The 18,313-nt window shown below is 41.6% G+C and overlaps 1 protein-coding gene across 1 annotated transcript in view; it reads right to left on the reverse strand.

Annotated features, from left to right (window-relative positions):
* LOC129327569 (dynein axonemal heavy chain 9-like) overlaps positions 1-18,313 on the reverse strand; it is a 274,625-nt gene that overhangs the window by 155,123 nt on the left and 101,189 nt on the right. The window contains exons 37-39 of the mRNA XM_054976322.1: positions 13,541-13,714; positions 10,442-10,649; positions 203-368 (exon numbers count right to left, since the gene is read on the reverse strand). Of these exons, the coding sequence (XP_054832297.1) occupies positions 203-368; positions 10,442-10,649; positions 13,541-13,714 (548 nt within the window). The remainder of the gene's footprint in view (positions 1-202; positions 369-10,441; positions 10,650-13,540; positions 13,715-18,313) is intronic.

Here is an 18,313-nt window from a genome sequence, read left to right on the forward strand (position 1 = left end):
ATGAATGTTGATGGACCATGGTTGCTTGAGCAGGGCTACACTGAGAGATGCCAAAGTAGTGCTAGATTAAAAGTCTCACTTTCTTTCATACTACCAGTAGGAAAAGAGGAACCAGATGGTATGTGATCCTACAATGGTGAATTAAATGTGTGAAGGTTTCTCATAGGCTCCTTCCACCACTGCACCAAAAGCAGAAGCTTACCAGTGCCCATAGTCCAGATGCTGGCGGATCAATGTGTGAGGCTGAACTGTCCCATAAGTGTCTACTTCAGGCATGTTCATGTCATCAATGAAGTAGATAAGTTTCTTGGTGCCAGGGGGACCATAATTCCTTCCAGCCTTTTTTTCTAGTGGCTTCTCAAGAACAGCTGAGAGAGACAAAGGCTCAGAACATTAAAAGTCACAGTACTAATTCCAATGTTACAAGACTGATAACTAGGCAACTTTGTACTCCAAGACATCTAGAAACCAGCCAACACTTGCAATGGAGCAGCCACCTCCGTGTTGAGTTGGATATAGTGATAATTATACGTTACAGAAACACAAAAATTAAGACAGGAGAAAGACCAATTAGAAGGTTACAATAGTTGATGTCATAAACAAGACTTTAACAGTTTCCAAATTTATGCAGTATTTAAACATTGAATGTGATGTGGCTCAGAGGCTAAAAATTGGAAGAGAGTTGGAAAGACGTACGTATCACTAAATCATGAGCATGTTACTGTAAGCATCAACTCTAAATCCAGTTTGCTCCTTGCCTTCACGTAACATGTTATGTGATCATCACATTGTGCATTTTCCCACCCCACGCATCAGCTAATGAAGTGGAGCAGAAGTGGGAAAACATGTGACATGATGGATGCCATGTTTCTGTAAACCGTGCAAAACCAAATTATTCAGGAGGGCTTTCTTACACAGGTAACAGGGTTGTGCTGTAAGAAAATGCCTCCAAGGGATACTTCAGTAAAGGGATAGGGACTGTAGACTACCCTACTGTGCGCAGGCACTATTGTTTATTATGGCATGTTAAATGGCTTATGTTTTGTTTCAATATTGTTTCAAGCTCTGGAACGTATTTTTGCTTGTTTTCAAATTTCTGCAATCTATACCCTATTGTACTGCTTATTAAATACCCCAGCTGTTCATCATAGAATTACACTGTGTAATCCACCTTGAGTGAGAAAGCCAGACTATAAATAACATAAATAAATGTTACTTTTTTTTACAAAATGTGATGGAAAGAGAAAAAGGAACTGGATGTGGAGTTTCTGTTTGCAGTGTTGTATCTAGTTTTTTGGACTGTTAGCCAATCCAGGTTCCCTGGCATGCATACCTGTAATAAACATGTGAATATGTTTCACGCTTATTACAGGTATGCATGAGATGTGCATGAGAGATGCACATTCTTTGGGAAGAAGATTAGTTAGATGATTAGGTATTTGGACTTCTGTTCGCATTACTTATTACCTGGATGATCAGTGACAAGCTGTCTGAGGCTGTATACAGACTATTCAAATTTAAAACAAGTCAGCTTAAAGAATGGAAGATTAACCTGAACAAATATTGTTCAAAGCCAGTGACCAAGAAAGCTAATCTAGATGAAGGATTCACTTAGGCTGTATGGCATTCATCAAACTGAAATGGTGGTACCAAAAGGTACAGTTTGTCTGATGTGATATTAGAAGTTGTACAATACCAGCTTCTCTCAAGTCATCACTCAGAGTGCCAAATCTCACACATAAACAAATGAAACAGAAAATAGATGTCAAAGAAAAGGAGCCTCAGGCAATTTAGAGCCTTAAGCAGAAGGACTGGGGGAAATCAGTGCAATATCTTAACAATATATCCTTCCTTCAATTGCTGAATTTATGAAAGCCACTGTTATAATGGGCTTTATTGAGTAATTCCCTCTCCTCATGCCATATGTACCAGCCCTAGGCCAGAGCGGGTGGGACTCATTAAGGCAACATGAAAAGAAGTAATGTTCACAGGAGTAGGTTTTTTCCTTGGGGAGGACTAAGCAGGAAGACAGAAGACAAACAGGACTGTGATACTTCTGGATGCCCCTGTCCCATATGTGGCACACTTGAGAGGCATCTGGTGAAAGGTGTATGTTTATTTTTGTAATTATCAGTTCTCATGAAAACAATAACAAAGGCTTCACTTATGAAGGTTGTCATCTCTGTATCAACCCCCAGATTCACATATCTGAGTTTTAAAAGACCCCTGGCTTGGATCCCACATCGAATTCCACTGGTTCAAGGAGAGGGGCCATTCCTTCTGTGGGAGACTTCCAATCTACCCCTTCTGTGGGAGACTTTCCAATCTCTCCAATCTAACCCTTCTATGGGAGACTTCCCATCTCCCCCAATCCACCTCTTTTGTGGGAATCTTCCAATCTCCCCCAATTTACCTCTTTTGTGGGAATCTTCCAATCTCCCCCAATCCACCCTATCTGTGGGAATCTTCCAATTTCCCCCAATCTACCTCTTCTGTGGGAATCTTCCAATCTCCCCCAATCCACCTCTTCTGTGGGAATCTTCCAATCTCTCCCAATCCACCTCTTTTGTGGGAATCTTCCAATCTCCCCCAATCCACCTCTTTTGTGGGAATCTTCCAATCTCCCCCAATCTACCCTATCTGTGGGAATCTTCCAATTTCCCCCGATCTACCCCTTCTATGGGATTCTTCCAGCCCCCCCACATCTAACCCTTCAGTGGGGGTCTTCCAATCCACCCCAAGACTTCCAATCCCCTCCAAGCTATTTCAGAAGGATTTTGGCTGCCATAAGAGGTGAATCAAAATCTTCACCCCTCCTTGCATCTGTGGAAATCTTTGCAGGATCCAACCCACTGGTACCATCTTACATACATCAAAAGTTATAAACTTTTATATTTGCATTACAAAACAGCTGCTCTTAGAAGCTCTTTGTCATCATGGCAGAGAACCTGCAAGAATAAAAAGTTTTAAAACATATGAATATTACAATTTATAATTAACTTATTAATAATCACAAGGCCGAGCTATTAAAAGGAGATTTATCATTTTCTTTTCACTAAACAGATTTCAAATTTAAGGTTATTAAAAATGCTTTTTGTTTTGCATGCCATTTCGCATCCATGGTATAGGATCCATCTGAGTTCCCATCTTCTGACAGTTTGTGGCACAAAAGAACCTGAAGTAGTGTATGGAAGATAACACTTCTGTCAATGCAGAATCTCACTCTTTCAATAACACCCCCCTCCAAAATCTGAAATCTTGGGAAGTGAGATACAGTCTTTCAAATAAGCATTTAATTAGAGTTTAATTAACATAGAAAATACCCCTTTTAGGGATTTAACAAGTATGCTAGAGATATATCAAAATGAAATGCAATTACTGAGAGATCAAATGACACGTTTGTAAAAGCAGCATTTTAATTTAAGAATGCTTCTCACAATAATATCAAAGGCCACATGTCTCTGGCACAGAAATAGTTAGATCCCAATTACACTGGAATAAACAGTCACAGTGTTTGAGGGTTATTAGGCATCTGCTATGCTTCCCTGGGGCTGACGGGGTCGGTTTCTGGAATTCTCTTGGGGCAAATTTGCCACATGAAGAAGCCTTGCACAAGGCTCTATAGCTTGAAATGGGATTTAGAAGGCTCAACGGCCTTTTACTGAATCTTTCCAGGATTAGAAGCATTATGTTCTACAACTAACTGCATCTGGAAATCTGTTAAGCTCCATGACCATACAGGGCAACGGATTTTGTGGGAACATAAAGCTCTTGCCTTGCCTGTCACACAGAGCCTTCCTCCAGTGTGAAGTTATTCATCCCATCCTGTGTACCTTCAATTACCCACACAGCTCTCTTGCACAGACGCTAATTTAAACAAGCACACATCCTGAGTGTGCAGATTAGAAATTACTAATGGGAAATGTGATGAATGGCAGCGAAAAGCCTTTTGTGAGTGCTTGGGAGTTTCTATGATCATAAACAGTTGTTGGATAAGGCCTCCCACCACCTCTTCCAGCACAAAATAATAGGTCTTAAGAATGTAAGAACTAAGAGTCTCTCTACACAAGACCTGTTACACAAGGATGCTCAAGTCAAAGGAGACACAACATTAGCCGGGAATCCAAGTTTTAAAAGACAGATCAGAAGGCTCGGTCAATTTCCCGTCTCTACAGAGCCAGCAAAGATTGCTCCTCAGAACGTTTGCTAATTTTCTCTTCCCCTCCCAGAAGGGGAGGTGAAACTGACAGAGCCTTTGAGAGCTTCTGTCTTTTAAAACTCAAGTGTCTCTCTTCACACACGCCTGGAAATTAAGTTCTGAGTTCAGAACTCCCAGGACATCTCATTGAAAGTCCTTACGGCAGTAAGTTGGACATGAGGACTTTGTAATGTGAATTTGTACTCAGGGGGTTCTCTCCGAGCACTCATGGGGTACTTTTCACTTTGTAGTCAGCCAAAGTCACTACTCATTCTTTAACTGTATTAAGACTGTAATAGTTTGAAATAATGATCACAAAAAATAAAGTAAGTGAGCAGTGGCATTAGCTGCCTGCAAAGTGAAAACAGTATTCAACTCTTTCTCCTACCTTGGTAATTTACAACTGACTAATGAATGCTGAAAGACAGAGAGAGGACCAGTCTGACTGAAAGGAAGGAGAAAGAAGGGAGAAAATTGTAAAGGAAGAGTAACCCTGCACTGCAATTGTACTGTAAGGTCTGAAGGATATTGGGAGGGGGGTCAGAAAACACTGGAATGAAGTAGTTTTCCAACAATCTTATCTGGAATGTTCAATAAACTAAACAGCTAGAACAAGCCACAGACCAGTTTGGCCTTGATCTTTACCTGGCCTCTGCCATGCTTTGCCTTACCTCTTATCTTAGCCTGTCTCACTGGACAAGAACTAGGCTTGATAAGTGGGGAGGGCAAAAGAAAAGTAGTATTTCTGGCTTGAGGGCTATATCTGATATATAGAGCAATTGGCTCAACGTGCTCACACCTGTCAATTTCAGTACTTTTCCATCAAGTCACACTTCTGATCTATGCAAAAGGGAAGTGACCATCAGCAACCAGATCCCTTACTTTGATTTTCATCCTGACAAAACATAGATTCATCTGATCTGCCCATGCCACCTCTTGATTCTTGTAAATCAGTATTGTAGCCCTGTAAAGGAGCAGTATAGTTGGCAGGTCGGCAGAATCGTTCCCTTTCCCTAAAACACCAACTGAAGCTGGGCAAGCGTATCATTGTCTCTGCAGCAGCTCTCTGGCAAGTCCCTCATAATTCTGCCTGCTGTTAGGTTTCAAAGAGTGAAACTGACAACCGTTAGAAAGAGCTGCCAAATGATAAACTGTGAAACAGAACCAAGTAAATCTAGAAAATTAGCAGCATAAACCAAGGCACAGGGAATATAAATCATGTCCAGCACACACCAGCAACAGTAGCACTGTCTGAGGCACATGCTCACACATACCCACACAATGGATAACTTATTCCAATTTCCTGCCCCCGTCTAAAGTCATAGCTCACAGTACAAGTAAATATGAAAAGGCCTCCATCTATCTCTATAAATCTCGACAGCAAGAAGTGGCTTTCCCCACTGGTACTGAAATAAATATGTGTTGTGGTTCTTTATCCTACTAGTCAGAAACACCAAAAGGAGCCAGACTCATTCCGAACTCAGCGAGGCCACCCTGCTTCTGAGCAACTCTGCCACCAGCAGTTCCAATGGAACTGGGCAGACTAAACTAAATATCTGTTTGTATTTGAAGAAAACAGTTTTCCTCTTTCTCTAGTGGAGATCAGTCTGACCCAAAAGACAAACAAAAGTCCGCTTCTGGGATTACTGGGCATGAATGACATTTCTCCCCCCCCCCAATTCAAATGTTCCAGGCAACTGTGGGCCTTTTCAGATACACTTCCTCATATGCTATTCAGAACCTTTATATATAGTGAGATCAAGAGCCAGTCACAGGCTTGGGCACTTTCCCAGTCTCCGACACAGAATCACAACCCCTGAACTAGGAGATACCATGAACAATTAAACTGCAGGAACTCCCTGACCTCACAGATCACAACATGTACACCTTATGCCACCTACATTACTCCCATCAGCTCTTCCTTGCTGCACCTCCCTATAGGACCATTCAATCTTCTTCCTCCTAGTTGTCGGGTTCTTCAGTTATGGCATTAACCCTTCGGAATGGCTTGCCAGAGCAGGCAGCATACGCTACTGGCTTTTATGAAGGCCTTTATAATGGTTCAGTTTCAGAAGGCTTTTTGGATGGTGATTTGATGATTAATTTTTATTGAAAGACGGGATGTTGGACAATATAGTTTCTTTTGTTTACGCGGCTTGTGGTTGATGGTGACTTTTGTTGTTTCTATTGTTACAATGCTTTTAGATGTTTTATATGCTGATACTTACTTTTAATTATTTGTAAACTACCTTAGGCATCTTTTTGTGAGGTGGAGAGGGCAGTATTAAATAATAAATAAATGTAAGGCAAGCATCATTAGTAAAAAGCACTGCGTTCCCAGACAGCAAGGCTGGGTGTACGCAAAACATGAAGACACCGATGTGCACAAAAACACCAATGGTCCTATGAACATTTCAATATACACAACAGATAGCAGTAATATAGATATTTCAGCAGTGATACCAGGGAAAAAACAAATAAGACCCCTCAGTTCATTTCACACATGGATATCCTAATATGAAGCCTTGTTGTTTATTTCTGGCACCTACCAAACTACGGGCAGGTTTCTAGTTGGGATTATTCACGAGTACAGAAGCTATAAGAATGCTCTGCCAAAAATACTATATTTCTAGCTAGAACTATTTATTCCGTTGCTGCAAAAGTTATGAATTACTGGTGTTCCCATGTTCACATATGCTGCTTTCCCCACTCATAAATATTTAACTAGCATGTTCAAGTACAGCGAAACAAATCTGTTGTAAACAAAAGGCCCCCAAAATTCCCTCACTATCTAAGGCCCTAGTCAAACATTACATAGTCAGTGTGATTACCACTGAAAAGGTAACACACCTTTTCATTTGGGGAGTCCAAGCAATTTTTAAGATTTCAAGAGGCCTGGGGACTGAATATTTATTCATAGCACCTTTCCTTATTACAGCACCCAGTGCCAATGTCATTTTTTCCCCTCTATTGGAATAAAATATGCATATAATCTTTTCAAAAAAACATCTATATTTGCCAATGGAAATTAGTACAGCACTGTACTACAATGTTATATCTTCAAATGTGAAAGTAAGAAAATTACTGGATTCATTTGCAAAATATGACCTTTAGCAAATGAGATTCTCCCTTCAGCAATTGAGATCCTCCCATTTTAGTGGACTTTGGACCTCAAGTTAATGGAATTCTGAAAAAAAAAAAGTGAAAGTACTCTTTATCTGGAATTTTAGTTGAGCCAGGAATTACTCCTGACTGCTATTGGCTGGGATGATGGCTCTATTTCCCCCTCACCTACCTATCACCTAAGCTATTGGTTTGCATGATTGGAGGAAGAGGAAAGGAGTCAATGACTTGTATCCATTTGTGCTCCTCTTCACCCATTGCTATACTTTCCTCTGGCACTAGAAGCAGGCCAAACAGGAGCAGGTCTTTCACTGAAATCAGTGGCCCAGTAAGTGGAGTGCAGGACAAACCCCAAACTATTGAAATTACACCTAGTTCTGGGGGTTTCATGTTCACCTAAATCAAACATGTTATTGCTTTGGAAGGGAAAGGATCTCATCTCTTCAAGCACTGGAACACAGTAGTATTTGCCAAACACCCACTCACTCCCCAAGTGTGAAGGGCAATATCTCTCCGTAAAACAGGCCTGGGGAACTCATTGAATGAAGCATCATCTGCATAGTTTGGGCTCATTTTAGTGACACAAGAACTGATGCACAGAAGTGCACATTATGGGATTCTTGAGCTGAAGATATACACCAGAATCACTGATTTGGATCATTACCACAATTTTCTGGAGGATGCTTGGCAATTACAAAACTCCCTCCCCTGAACAATCCTTCCTGCCCCCCACCCCAGCCAAGTTTGGGTGTGTACCAACAATGCATGAGCTCATGTTTTTGAGTCTACTAATTTCCTGGGCAATGGCATTTCTCCCTTCCAACCAGATCATAGCAAGGAAGGTGCACAGAGATCTCCCATACATTGCTGAAGGCAAACTGAAGAGAACTGCCATTCTCCTTTGTTTCCTCCTTCGTTGGGCTGAGCCCTTTATTTCTCTGCAAGTAACAGCTGAGGGCAGTTCTTTAGTGGGCAAGCAGCAGTAACTTTGCTGCAATTTTGGTGTCATTTGGTTGAAAAATAGCCACTCCAGCACCCCTGAAAATGTCCCCCACAGGGAATAATGGCAGCTCTTTTGGACAGGGCTGAGAGGTTTGAAAAGGAAGCTTTCCTCCCTTTGAGAATGGATCATAACATGGAAGGGTGGCAAACATAGTTTTCAATGGAAAGGTTAATGATGGTGTCTGGCTGAAACTCTCCTGCTAGGAATGCCATTTAACCACCATTTTAGGGATCAGTAGAGCAAAGTGCTGCTGAGCAGAGAAGAATCTACTTTGGGGGTCTGTAAATATCTAACCCTCTTGCTCACTCTCCTTGAAACTTAGGGGGTCTTTAAATTAAAGGAATTACTATGTTCTTTGCAAATTTGGTGCCAATCTTTATCTTTGGTGCCCCAGACCTTCCAATAGATTCCCCATTGAAGCAATGGCCCTGAACCCAAAAGATCACACAGATCTGAATCCTAAAACAGCAATGATTGACATGAGCATAAGCAATTAGGAAAAAAATTCCTTCTCAAATACCAGATATGAAAGCATAATGAATTTTTCTTGGTGTACACCCCTAAAGATGAGTATGATGATGTCATGAGAAAATGTTTCTGATTTAGTAGTTTTACACACCTTGCAGTGACATAGATCAACAGGGCATACACAGAGCTAGAAACTAAAACAATGGCAATACTACTCATATACAGGGCTTTTTTTCTGGGGGAAAAGGTGGTGGAACTCAGTGGGTTGCCCTCGGAGAAAATGGTCACATGGCTGGTGCCCCCGCCCCCTGATCTCCAGAGGGGAGTTTAGATTACCCTCCACACGGCTGGCAATCTAAACTCCCCCCTGCCTGGAGATCAGGGGGCGGGCCACCAGCCATGTGACTATTTTCAAGAGTTTCCGGAACTCAGTTCCACTGTGTTCCAGCTGAAAAAAAGCCCTGCTCATATAAATCTACAAATGCATTCAAAAGACAGTTTGAGAGCTGCCTTATTTGCTTGACTGGTCCACTGTTTTCACTCTGTTGGATTGAATCTTGTTTAAAATTTCAGTACATGAAAGAACTTACTTCCCCTCCTTCCCAGGGATCGTCTTAGTGATTTGGGGGCCCTGGGCAAACCTCCAGAGTGGGGCCCCAGAATCATAGCACTGTATCCTCTAAATCCTGGACAGGGTGGGGTGTGCATGCATGCAGAAACCACTGCGGTAGCCAGCTACCACCTACCTGCCCAAGCAGTGGAGCAGGAGGGCCCAGCTTCAGCCAGCTTCTTCTTTCCCGCTCTGTCAGGGAAGGGGTTGTGGCCAGTTGGGGGCCTGACCTGGATATCCCATGACTAAGAGTCCCTGCTCCTCTCCTGCTAAAGCTCAAAATGACCCCCACAAAGCTACTTCTGGAGGATGGGGACTGCCCAAGAACAGCATAAGAGAAGGGCTGCTGGGGGAGTGGGGACTGGTGAAAATCACTCCTCCTGCACACACACATCCTTTTGACAGGATCCAGTCACCTCCAGCATGAGCCCAATCCTAAGTACAGCAGAAAAAAGTACTGATTGAATCTCTGCAAATCACCTCATATAGTTTTAGAACAGCATGTACCAACCGTGATAGGACTAGTATTAACTAACCCTGTATTTGACTGGTTCTTTCCGTAACAAAGTTGTACTTCTGACCATTACTAAAGTATTAGACCCTGATGGTTCAAAAGCCTGATTTTTTTTTGTTTCAGGCATTAAAAGCATCTTTATTTTTACCTGCTTAGCTAGCTGCTACTTAAGATTTTCTTGAGCTTGACTTATACTGTGACCTTTTAATTTGCCAGATTTTATTCTTTCCTTTACATTTGGATTATACTTCCACTTGACCGGATGCAATCTTCTGCATGAGTTGTAATTGTTATGCTTTCATTTACTGTGTCTTTTTTTCAAGTAAATAACTTTTTAAAAAAAACTTCCACACTTTTTTAGCTATTCCAGACAGTTATAAACCTCTATTGATTCCTTTTGATTTGGGGTATATATTTATTTTGAACATCTCTTAGTGCAATTTAGTCCCTGAATTTTTAGGTCCGCACTTTAGCAACCGCCTTTTAAATTTAGTCGCATCCCTGCCATTTTGCCTGCTGATTTACCTTGAAGCATGGCAGATGTTGTATAGTAATTAAAAGGAACATTCTTCACCATGTACTCCTCAGAATCCAGCAAGGACAGCTTATCTCCTACAATCACAGACTTCCCTGTGCCTGCATTTCCCACCAGCATAACTGGACGGCACTTCTCCAAGAGATGATCCATAAAGTAACGCACTCGGATAGTTTCGTTGGTATGTACCAGGCATGCCTGAGCAGAGAATAACAGGAATTAATAATGACCTCAGTACACTTCGAGGCAAGACCGGGCCAGAAATGCATAGCTGGTAGAAGGCACTGAGTGATATAAGGCCAAGACCCACCATCCTCCTAGCTGACAATAATCAGGAATGCTGAATGCAGCTGGTCTTTAGCATGACACTGTCTAGCACACGTAAGACTGCTTCTAGTATGTTTCAAAATATATGCAATGAAGCCACAGATACAGATCTTTGTAATGTGGGAACAGTTGACGTACATGATCAATGCAGCTCATGAAACAATAAGGTGATTTGGGAACCCAAGCAGCAATTTATGGATTGGAGAGGCTAGTAACATATTCTTCTCTAGGCAAAGCTGACTGATTTGGAAATCCTCTCCAAAGTGTTCTGTGTCAAGAAGTGTAAAGTTGCTGAGTTCTCAGAAACGCCTCTACTATGCCTTTGCCTTACTGAATCACACCAGTAGCTTTATTGTCTTCAGCTTTAACCTGCAACTACTGTAGGGGCCTAGGAATTTCCCATGAACCACAAGAAGATCTTGCTGTGTAATGTAGGTCATGCACATACTATATTTCCCTGGGAATCTGTGGAAAGCAGTGGTTCCCAAACATTTTGTTCATATGACCCCATTTAGAGACTTTAATAATCCCATCACCCTAGACAGCAATAAAGCCATGCAAAGTATATTCAACAGCATCACAATAAATGAATGCTGGTTTTCCCGGGATCCCTTGTGAACTGGGAACATCCTGGCCCAGAAAAAAGAGAACAACGTTCTATTGCAGGGTGCAAAAAATCTGGCTGGCTAAGCCAGGACTAACAGGACTAAGCAGAACAGAAAAGCTGCAGGAGCATGCTTCATGGTAGCTGGATAGGGTTTTCAGCTCTGATTTGGGAAATTTCTGGAGATTTGGGGGTGGAGCCTAGGGAGGGCTGGGTTTGGGGAGGGGAGGGGCCTCAGTGATGTATAATGACATAGAGACCACCCTCCAAAGCAGCCATTTTCTCTGACTTCAGTAGCATAGAAAACAGTTGTAATACCAGGAGATCTCCAGTCACTGCCTGGAGGCTGGCAACCCCAGAGCAGGATTTAAAAACCCATATCCTATACTGGGCTTTTCTAGGATTCTACTATGCAATAACAGTAGGTGCCTGCAAATATGTATATTATGCATTATTAATCCCTTAAGGTGTGATGAATGCAGTTTTCTCACTGAACTCTGCCATAATTATATTTGTCTAATCTCTAGTAGATGGAACAAGACCTGTTCTAGGCCTCTGCACATAATAAGTCAAAGAGACCAATGCATAAAATCATCCCACTTACTGAAACAAAAACCAAGTTCAGCTAAGAACCACAGATGCCATAGTAAGAGATCTGTGGAGTCTTTTGGTTAAGTAGACTTTGCCTCCCATTGCCTGAAAGTGTTTTTGAAACTTCTAAGGGTGTCTTCCACATGGTGATGAGATTTTGTGGCTGCAGTTAAATCCCTAACGGAGCCCCCACGTGGCAGGTTTCTGTGCCCCAGTCCCGAGAAGTGGTCACCCCTTCTCCTTGGGACACCAGAGCTTTTGTAATTTTGTATTAATCAACATAAAAATATTGTTATATCACTATATCATTGTAACAAAAAATGTAGCAAATTCTCTAAATTCACAGTTTTCATTTATTAAAAAAGTAAGTAAGTATGTAGCCTCTTCCCTTATGAAATCAGTTTTTTTCTTCTTTTTGAAAAAATGAACGCTGAGAATTCAGAATTCAAAGAATCTGCTACACTGATTTTTATAACAACATATCGCTATAACAATAATCTTGTGCTGATTAAAAAAAATTTAAAACCAAGTGACAGGGGAGGAAACGGCTGCCATGGGGACAGGGGTTAGGGAAGATGGTGGCCAAGTAGGCTGGAAAATCTGGATTTACCCACCCATGCAGCAGTGATCTAGGCTTCACTGTGATTTTTTCCAAAACTCTGGAGCAAAACAGGTTTAAGAAAGATCAGGAAAAACCCAAGGAACCTTCTGGAGTGTGGGAGGTGCATACATGGACCATGATACTGTATGGAAGCAGGGTGGAAAAACACTTCCCAAAAGCATTGAACTTAGAGCAAATAATCTCTGTGGAAGTCTGCTAAATTTCCATCAAAAGGAAATAAACAAACAGATGTGAATGGGGATAAGTCAGGTCTCCCAATCCTAAAGGTCTAAACATTTAAAATGATGCCTTGCTTAATGCAAAGAATGGCTTTAAAAAATCAAATATCTGAATTAGTTAGGGTGTTTATTATTTGCAGTCTGAAATCCTGATTATCAGAATGCCCCGAATTCTCTCTCCCCCACTTCTTTTCCCTTCCTCTCTCTCACACATACTTCAATCCACTGCAATAAAGCTGATGCTGTCAGAAAGCAGTTAGAAGTGCACTGTAGCCTCAGTTCCCCCCTTTCTCTGCAACTGTGGAAACTAGAAATACACATCGTGTAAAATGAAGATTCAGTGTCCTGCAATTTCAGTATTTTGGACAGAGCCATCCATCAAGTTTTCACGCAGAAGGGACGATCCAGCACACTCCTTTAAGTGAACAATAACTCCTCACTTCTCAGTCATCATAGCCCAGTCTAAAAGGAGAAGCCGAAGCAGAGCAGCAGGCAGTGCAATAATAATGGGGACAGTATGAACAGCAGAGGCACAGATGACTGGAGCATAGGGAAGGCCCCACGTCCCTGCTAAACAATTACCTGTAAAGCTGTTCTAGCAGGCAAAACATCAGTGTTGTTTTCTCACTTCAGTGCAAATGAACACAAATTAACAGAGACAATGTGTTCACAAATGTCTACCTGGCACCTTTGTTTATTTTACATACAGATAAAGGCAGCCACTTACCTGTAATGGCATTTCTGGATCAAATTCAAACTTGGGGATGAGCTTGGACCACGGCTCAAATTTCTTTGTTTCTGGGTCAATGTAAAAGTCAAAGACTGTTCCTTGGGAAGGAAACTTGATTGTCTTGAACTCCGTCACCCACCATTTACTGAACTCAACTCTGTAGTCTACAAGCTGCCAAACAAAATGTTGAGGAAACAGGTTAATGCACAGAGAATAGTGCAAGCCGGCTAAGTATCTCTCACTTAAATCACCTGCCTAAATGGAGAGAAATTATTCACTCAGGTTTTTAGCACCACCACCCTAATCCAAGTCCCCTTGGATTAGGGAACAAGTGGTTCCCAAGGAATCACTTCCATAACATCAGATCCTATATCAAAATGTTTTCCTATCATAAACAGTTTTTCTTCTAATTTTTTTCCACATTTCATCTTAGTACACCTAAACAAATAATTATCCATTATGGGAACTGGACAGTGTGAGATCTATCATATATCAACAGACTTGTATATACAATTAGACAAAAGCAAGAGGCTCCCATCAAGCTATGCCAAGTCTTTCTCCATCAATCCCTGCAGGCTTCCAAGTTGTTGTCACCTATCCTTGCCCCTGAGATGCCCAGCAGCTTGGATGCAACATTTTTTTCTATAAATATTTTGGCATTGCAAATCAAACCTTTTCCTACAGATTATTTTCCACAATACTGAGATTTATTAAAGCAGCTAGTAACACCATAATTTTAGTTCACCAATAATCAGCCTAGATACAAGATTATATACCCTTCACAGCAATGTACCTAAGAGCTCTCTCACATGTGAACAGGCTGTGGGATTAGTGAGCTGACTTACTCCTCAAGGAGGCAGAAGAGTCGCTGCTTCTCCTGTTCTCACTGACCACTGCAAAAGTAACACTTCTGCTGCATTATGCTACGACTTGCTGTGTCATCAAATTAACATTTTAATATAGTGTGTAACCAGCACTGAAACAACCCTGTATTTTAGGCAGGCTCTCCGGCACACATGCTTAGGCTCCTGTCTACCAGGGAAGAATTTTTCCATCAAATGACGAGCTTCTTCCATCTGTTCAACCCCATTTCTTGGTGGCTCGGGCCTGAGAACCCGTTCACACATTTCCAAGTCCTCATGGCCATCACAAAGACTCTCCAACAGCCCCAGGAGTTTGATGTGGGGAACTGAATTCCCAGGCACACAGAAGCCTGATGAGTTTGGACCTTGTTGTATGCAGAGAGGGAAGTTGTAATGTGCAAGATAACTCTAAAAAGATGTCTGAAGCAATGAGAGCATTAGAGACACTTGGGAGGCAGCAGTTTCTAGTATCTAGTGATATTGATCACCCGAAGTGTTTCATTTTTGGTGGAATCAACCACTGGCTCCAATGAATCAGCATCCAGTGGCAACCAGGAGGAAGCAACGTCTACTTGGAGACTGGGGTTACAAGACTGGATCTATTTTGTTTTGTTTTTTAACTCTCTTCTTCTCTGCTGCATTGGTGGTGGATACTTTTGCAAGTTTTATCTTACTAATGTTTTCCAATTTGATCAATGGCGTTGGGTCTTCTCAATTCGTAAGCCACCTTAAGTCCTTATTAGAGGGGGGAAATGGGATAAAACTATTCTAAGGAAAATAAATGATGGTCAGTGGATCAATTTTTGATTCATCCATCACTTCTCTAGTAATTACTTTCTCTCAGCACTTGATGACCCAACTGCACTGAAAAGCCTTGTGTTTGAGGAGACATATGAAAGCTCAATCTACGACGTCTCGCTCACACATGCAAAGTGATGCAGCAGTCACCAAACAGTCAATATGCATGTGTGGAACAGCCCTCAGACAGTATAGGTAACAGTCTTGGCTCCTACAACTACTCCCCACTCAACTTCCAAGAAGTGCTGCCAAGAGAAATCCGCTTACACTGGGGGCTCTACTCATATGTAGGTCAGTGAATGAAACATACTGAACCTAACATTGCTGCTTACCCAGCCTCTAACTCTCAATGAATTCTGTATGGATTCTTTCACCCAGATTTATTGGCTGCAGACACTTTTCCAATACAGCAAGTCAGCTGAGGCCACAAGTTCATTTCATTGAGGTTATCCAATTTCCATCAGGGAGCTGTGCATGTATGTTTTTGAAAAAAATGACAACTGACCTATACCAACTTCAGACTTTCCTTGGAAATGCTCCAGGGATTTTCTTAGCACACCTTGGCACTGTCAAAAGGATTCTGCAATCCTTTGTGGTTCCCCGGCAGCTAATATAACTGTCATATCAGAATCCACATGGCTGTATTCAAGTGTCCAAATGCACCACTGGTACAACATTCACACAATGCTCTAAAGGTGCTTTGAAGCTCTTCTTTTTAACTAAGAACTACAGACTAAAATTGTCCGAAGTTCTTCCACGGGAACTTTTGCTGCTCTGATGCCCTTCCTGCTTCCCCAACTGCCTTTTTATCATCAAGATTTCTACTAGTTCTATTTAAAAGACTGTAAATACAAACCAAATAATAATTTGAACTCTAGAATAATTATCTCTCTGAATCATACTAAAGATAGGAAATGATTATTCCTCTCTCAGAATAATTATACTATATCTTTAGTATAAGTCAGAGAGTTAATTAAACTAAGAGTTTACACATATTGTTCAAATCATTTGGTTTGTATTTCTAATCACCTTATCTCACTCTTTTAAATGTAATGTATAGCTTCATTAATAGTCAACATCTCACTGAACTGTATATAAGACATATGGATTAATTTGTTGATAATCGTGAATCAAGAACACTGGAAAAACAACAGGCTACCAGAAAGAGCAGCCAGACACAAGAAGAGAGAAGAGTGGAGAGAAGACGAGGAGAAAATGGCTCTGTTTCACTCTAGAATAATGTTAAACTGGAAGAATTCAAGCAACCCACACAGCCATAGTGATGATCAATTTCTGCTTCTTAAGTAATGGAGGCTTGCTGGATTTTAATGCTTCCACCACTCTCCTCTGCTTTTTAGAGAGAAACCTGGCTGCTGCCCACCTATCAGCCTGCAGTAGTGGGAAGGCATTCATATTGTTTATTCTGACATTTCAGCAGCAAAAGGTCAGAACTAAGGGCAATTTCTATGGTGAGCAATAAACAGATTTTATATTGGATCATTTTTCACCAGATCATTGCTTGTTCTTATTCAGACTACAGCACTTCAGATCTTTTGCTCTGACATTTTCAGAGAAGCCAAGGAAGAAACATGGAGTTCAGTGTCAAAAGCAACATTGCAGAAGCAGAGTTTGTCTTCAGGAGGCCAGAACACTCCTGAAGCAAACATGGATGCTTTCAGGGCATTTACCACATACCATTAGCCCTGAGGGAGCAAGAACTCACCAGGGGACCTGGAAAATTCCTCAAGGATATCAGTCCATGACTCTCAAGTAAAATGGTTCTGTCATTATAAATAAATTCAAATAAATTCCTGACTTGTCTTGTTGACAACTTCATTTTTCAGAGAGGGAAACAAGGGGTTCTGCTATCTTGGACTTGATACTCACCAAAAGGGAAGAACTGGTTGACGAGGTGAAAGTAGAGGGCACTCTGAGTAGCACTGACCATGTAATTTTGGAATTTACAGTCTTGGGGAAGGGAAAAGCTGTACATAGTCAGACATATAGGTTGGACTTCAGGAAAGCAAATTTTAACAAACTGAAAGCTATGCTCGGTAGAATCACATGGTCAGAAAAACTTAAAGAGAAGGGAGTTCAAGAAGGGTGGGAATTTCTTAAAAGCGAAATATTGAAAACAGTCACAAACTATTCCTATGAGAAGGGAAAACGGGAGACATTTGGGGCACCACGATTTAAGAAGGATATAGACAAGCTGGAACATGTCCAGAGGAGGGGTCTGGAGACCAAGTCCTATGAGGAAAGGTTGAAGGAACTTGGAATGTTTAGCCTGGAGAGGAGACAACTTAGAGGTGATATGATAACCATCTTCAAGTACTTGAAGGGCTGTCATATAGAGGATGTCACAGAGTTGTTTTCTACTGCCCCAGAAGGTCAGACCAGAACCAACGGCTTGAAATTAAATCAAAAGAGCTTTCTGCTAAACATCAGGAAGAACTTCCTGACAGTTAGAGCAGTCCCTCAGTGGAACAGGCTTCCTGGGGAGGTGGTGGGCTCTCCTTCTTTGGAGGTTTTTAAGCAGAGGCTAGATGGCCATCTGACAGCAATGCTGATTCTGTAAAACTGGGAAGATCATGAGGGGGAGGGCAGAATGGGCTACATCAGTGCTTAGTTCTCATGGCCTTCTTAAATGCCCAGTGTAATGCCAATCACCACCTTGGGGTCAGGTAGCAATTTTCCACCGGTCAGTTTGGCTAGGGATCCATCTTCTGGGCATGAAGCAGGGGTCACTAGGGTAGTCTGGGGGCGGGGGGGGTAGTTGTGAATTTCCTGCATTGTGCAGTGGGTTGGGCTAGATGACCCTAGAGGTCCCTTCCAACCCTATGATTCTATGATTAAGCAACCATGTATCAGAAGAGTGTTTGATACAGAACCCAACTATATCAATTGATGAGGCAACTAAACGTATCTTCATAGTAATCTCAATGGTTGCAAAACTAGCACTGACAGAAATGTGTTCTAGCCATCTATTGCTTCAGTTTGAAATAGCCAATTCCTCTCCCTCTGTGAAAATCTACCACTAATAATAATTTGAGAGAAAACAGACTGGCTGTTTGAAGTCCAGAAAGTATGGGGAGTTCTTCCTCACTAT

The sequence above is a fragment of the Eublepharis macularius genome, chromosome 4 (genome assembly GCF_028583425.1).
Source record: "Eublepharis macularius isolate TG4126 chromosome 4, MPM_Emac_v1.0, whole genome shotgun sequence".
Lineage (NCBI taxonomy): Eukaryota > Metazoa > Chordata > Lepidosauria > Squamata > Eublepharidae > Eublepharis > Eublepharis macularius.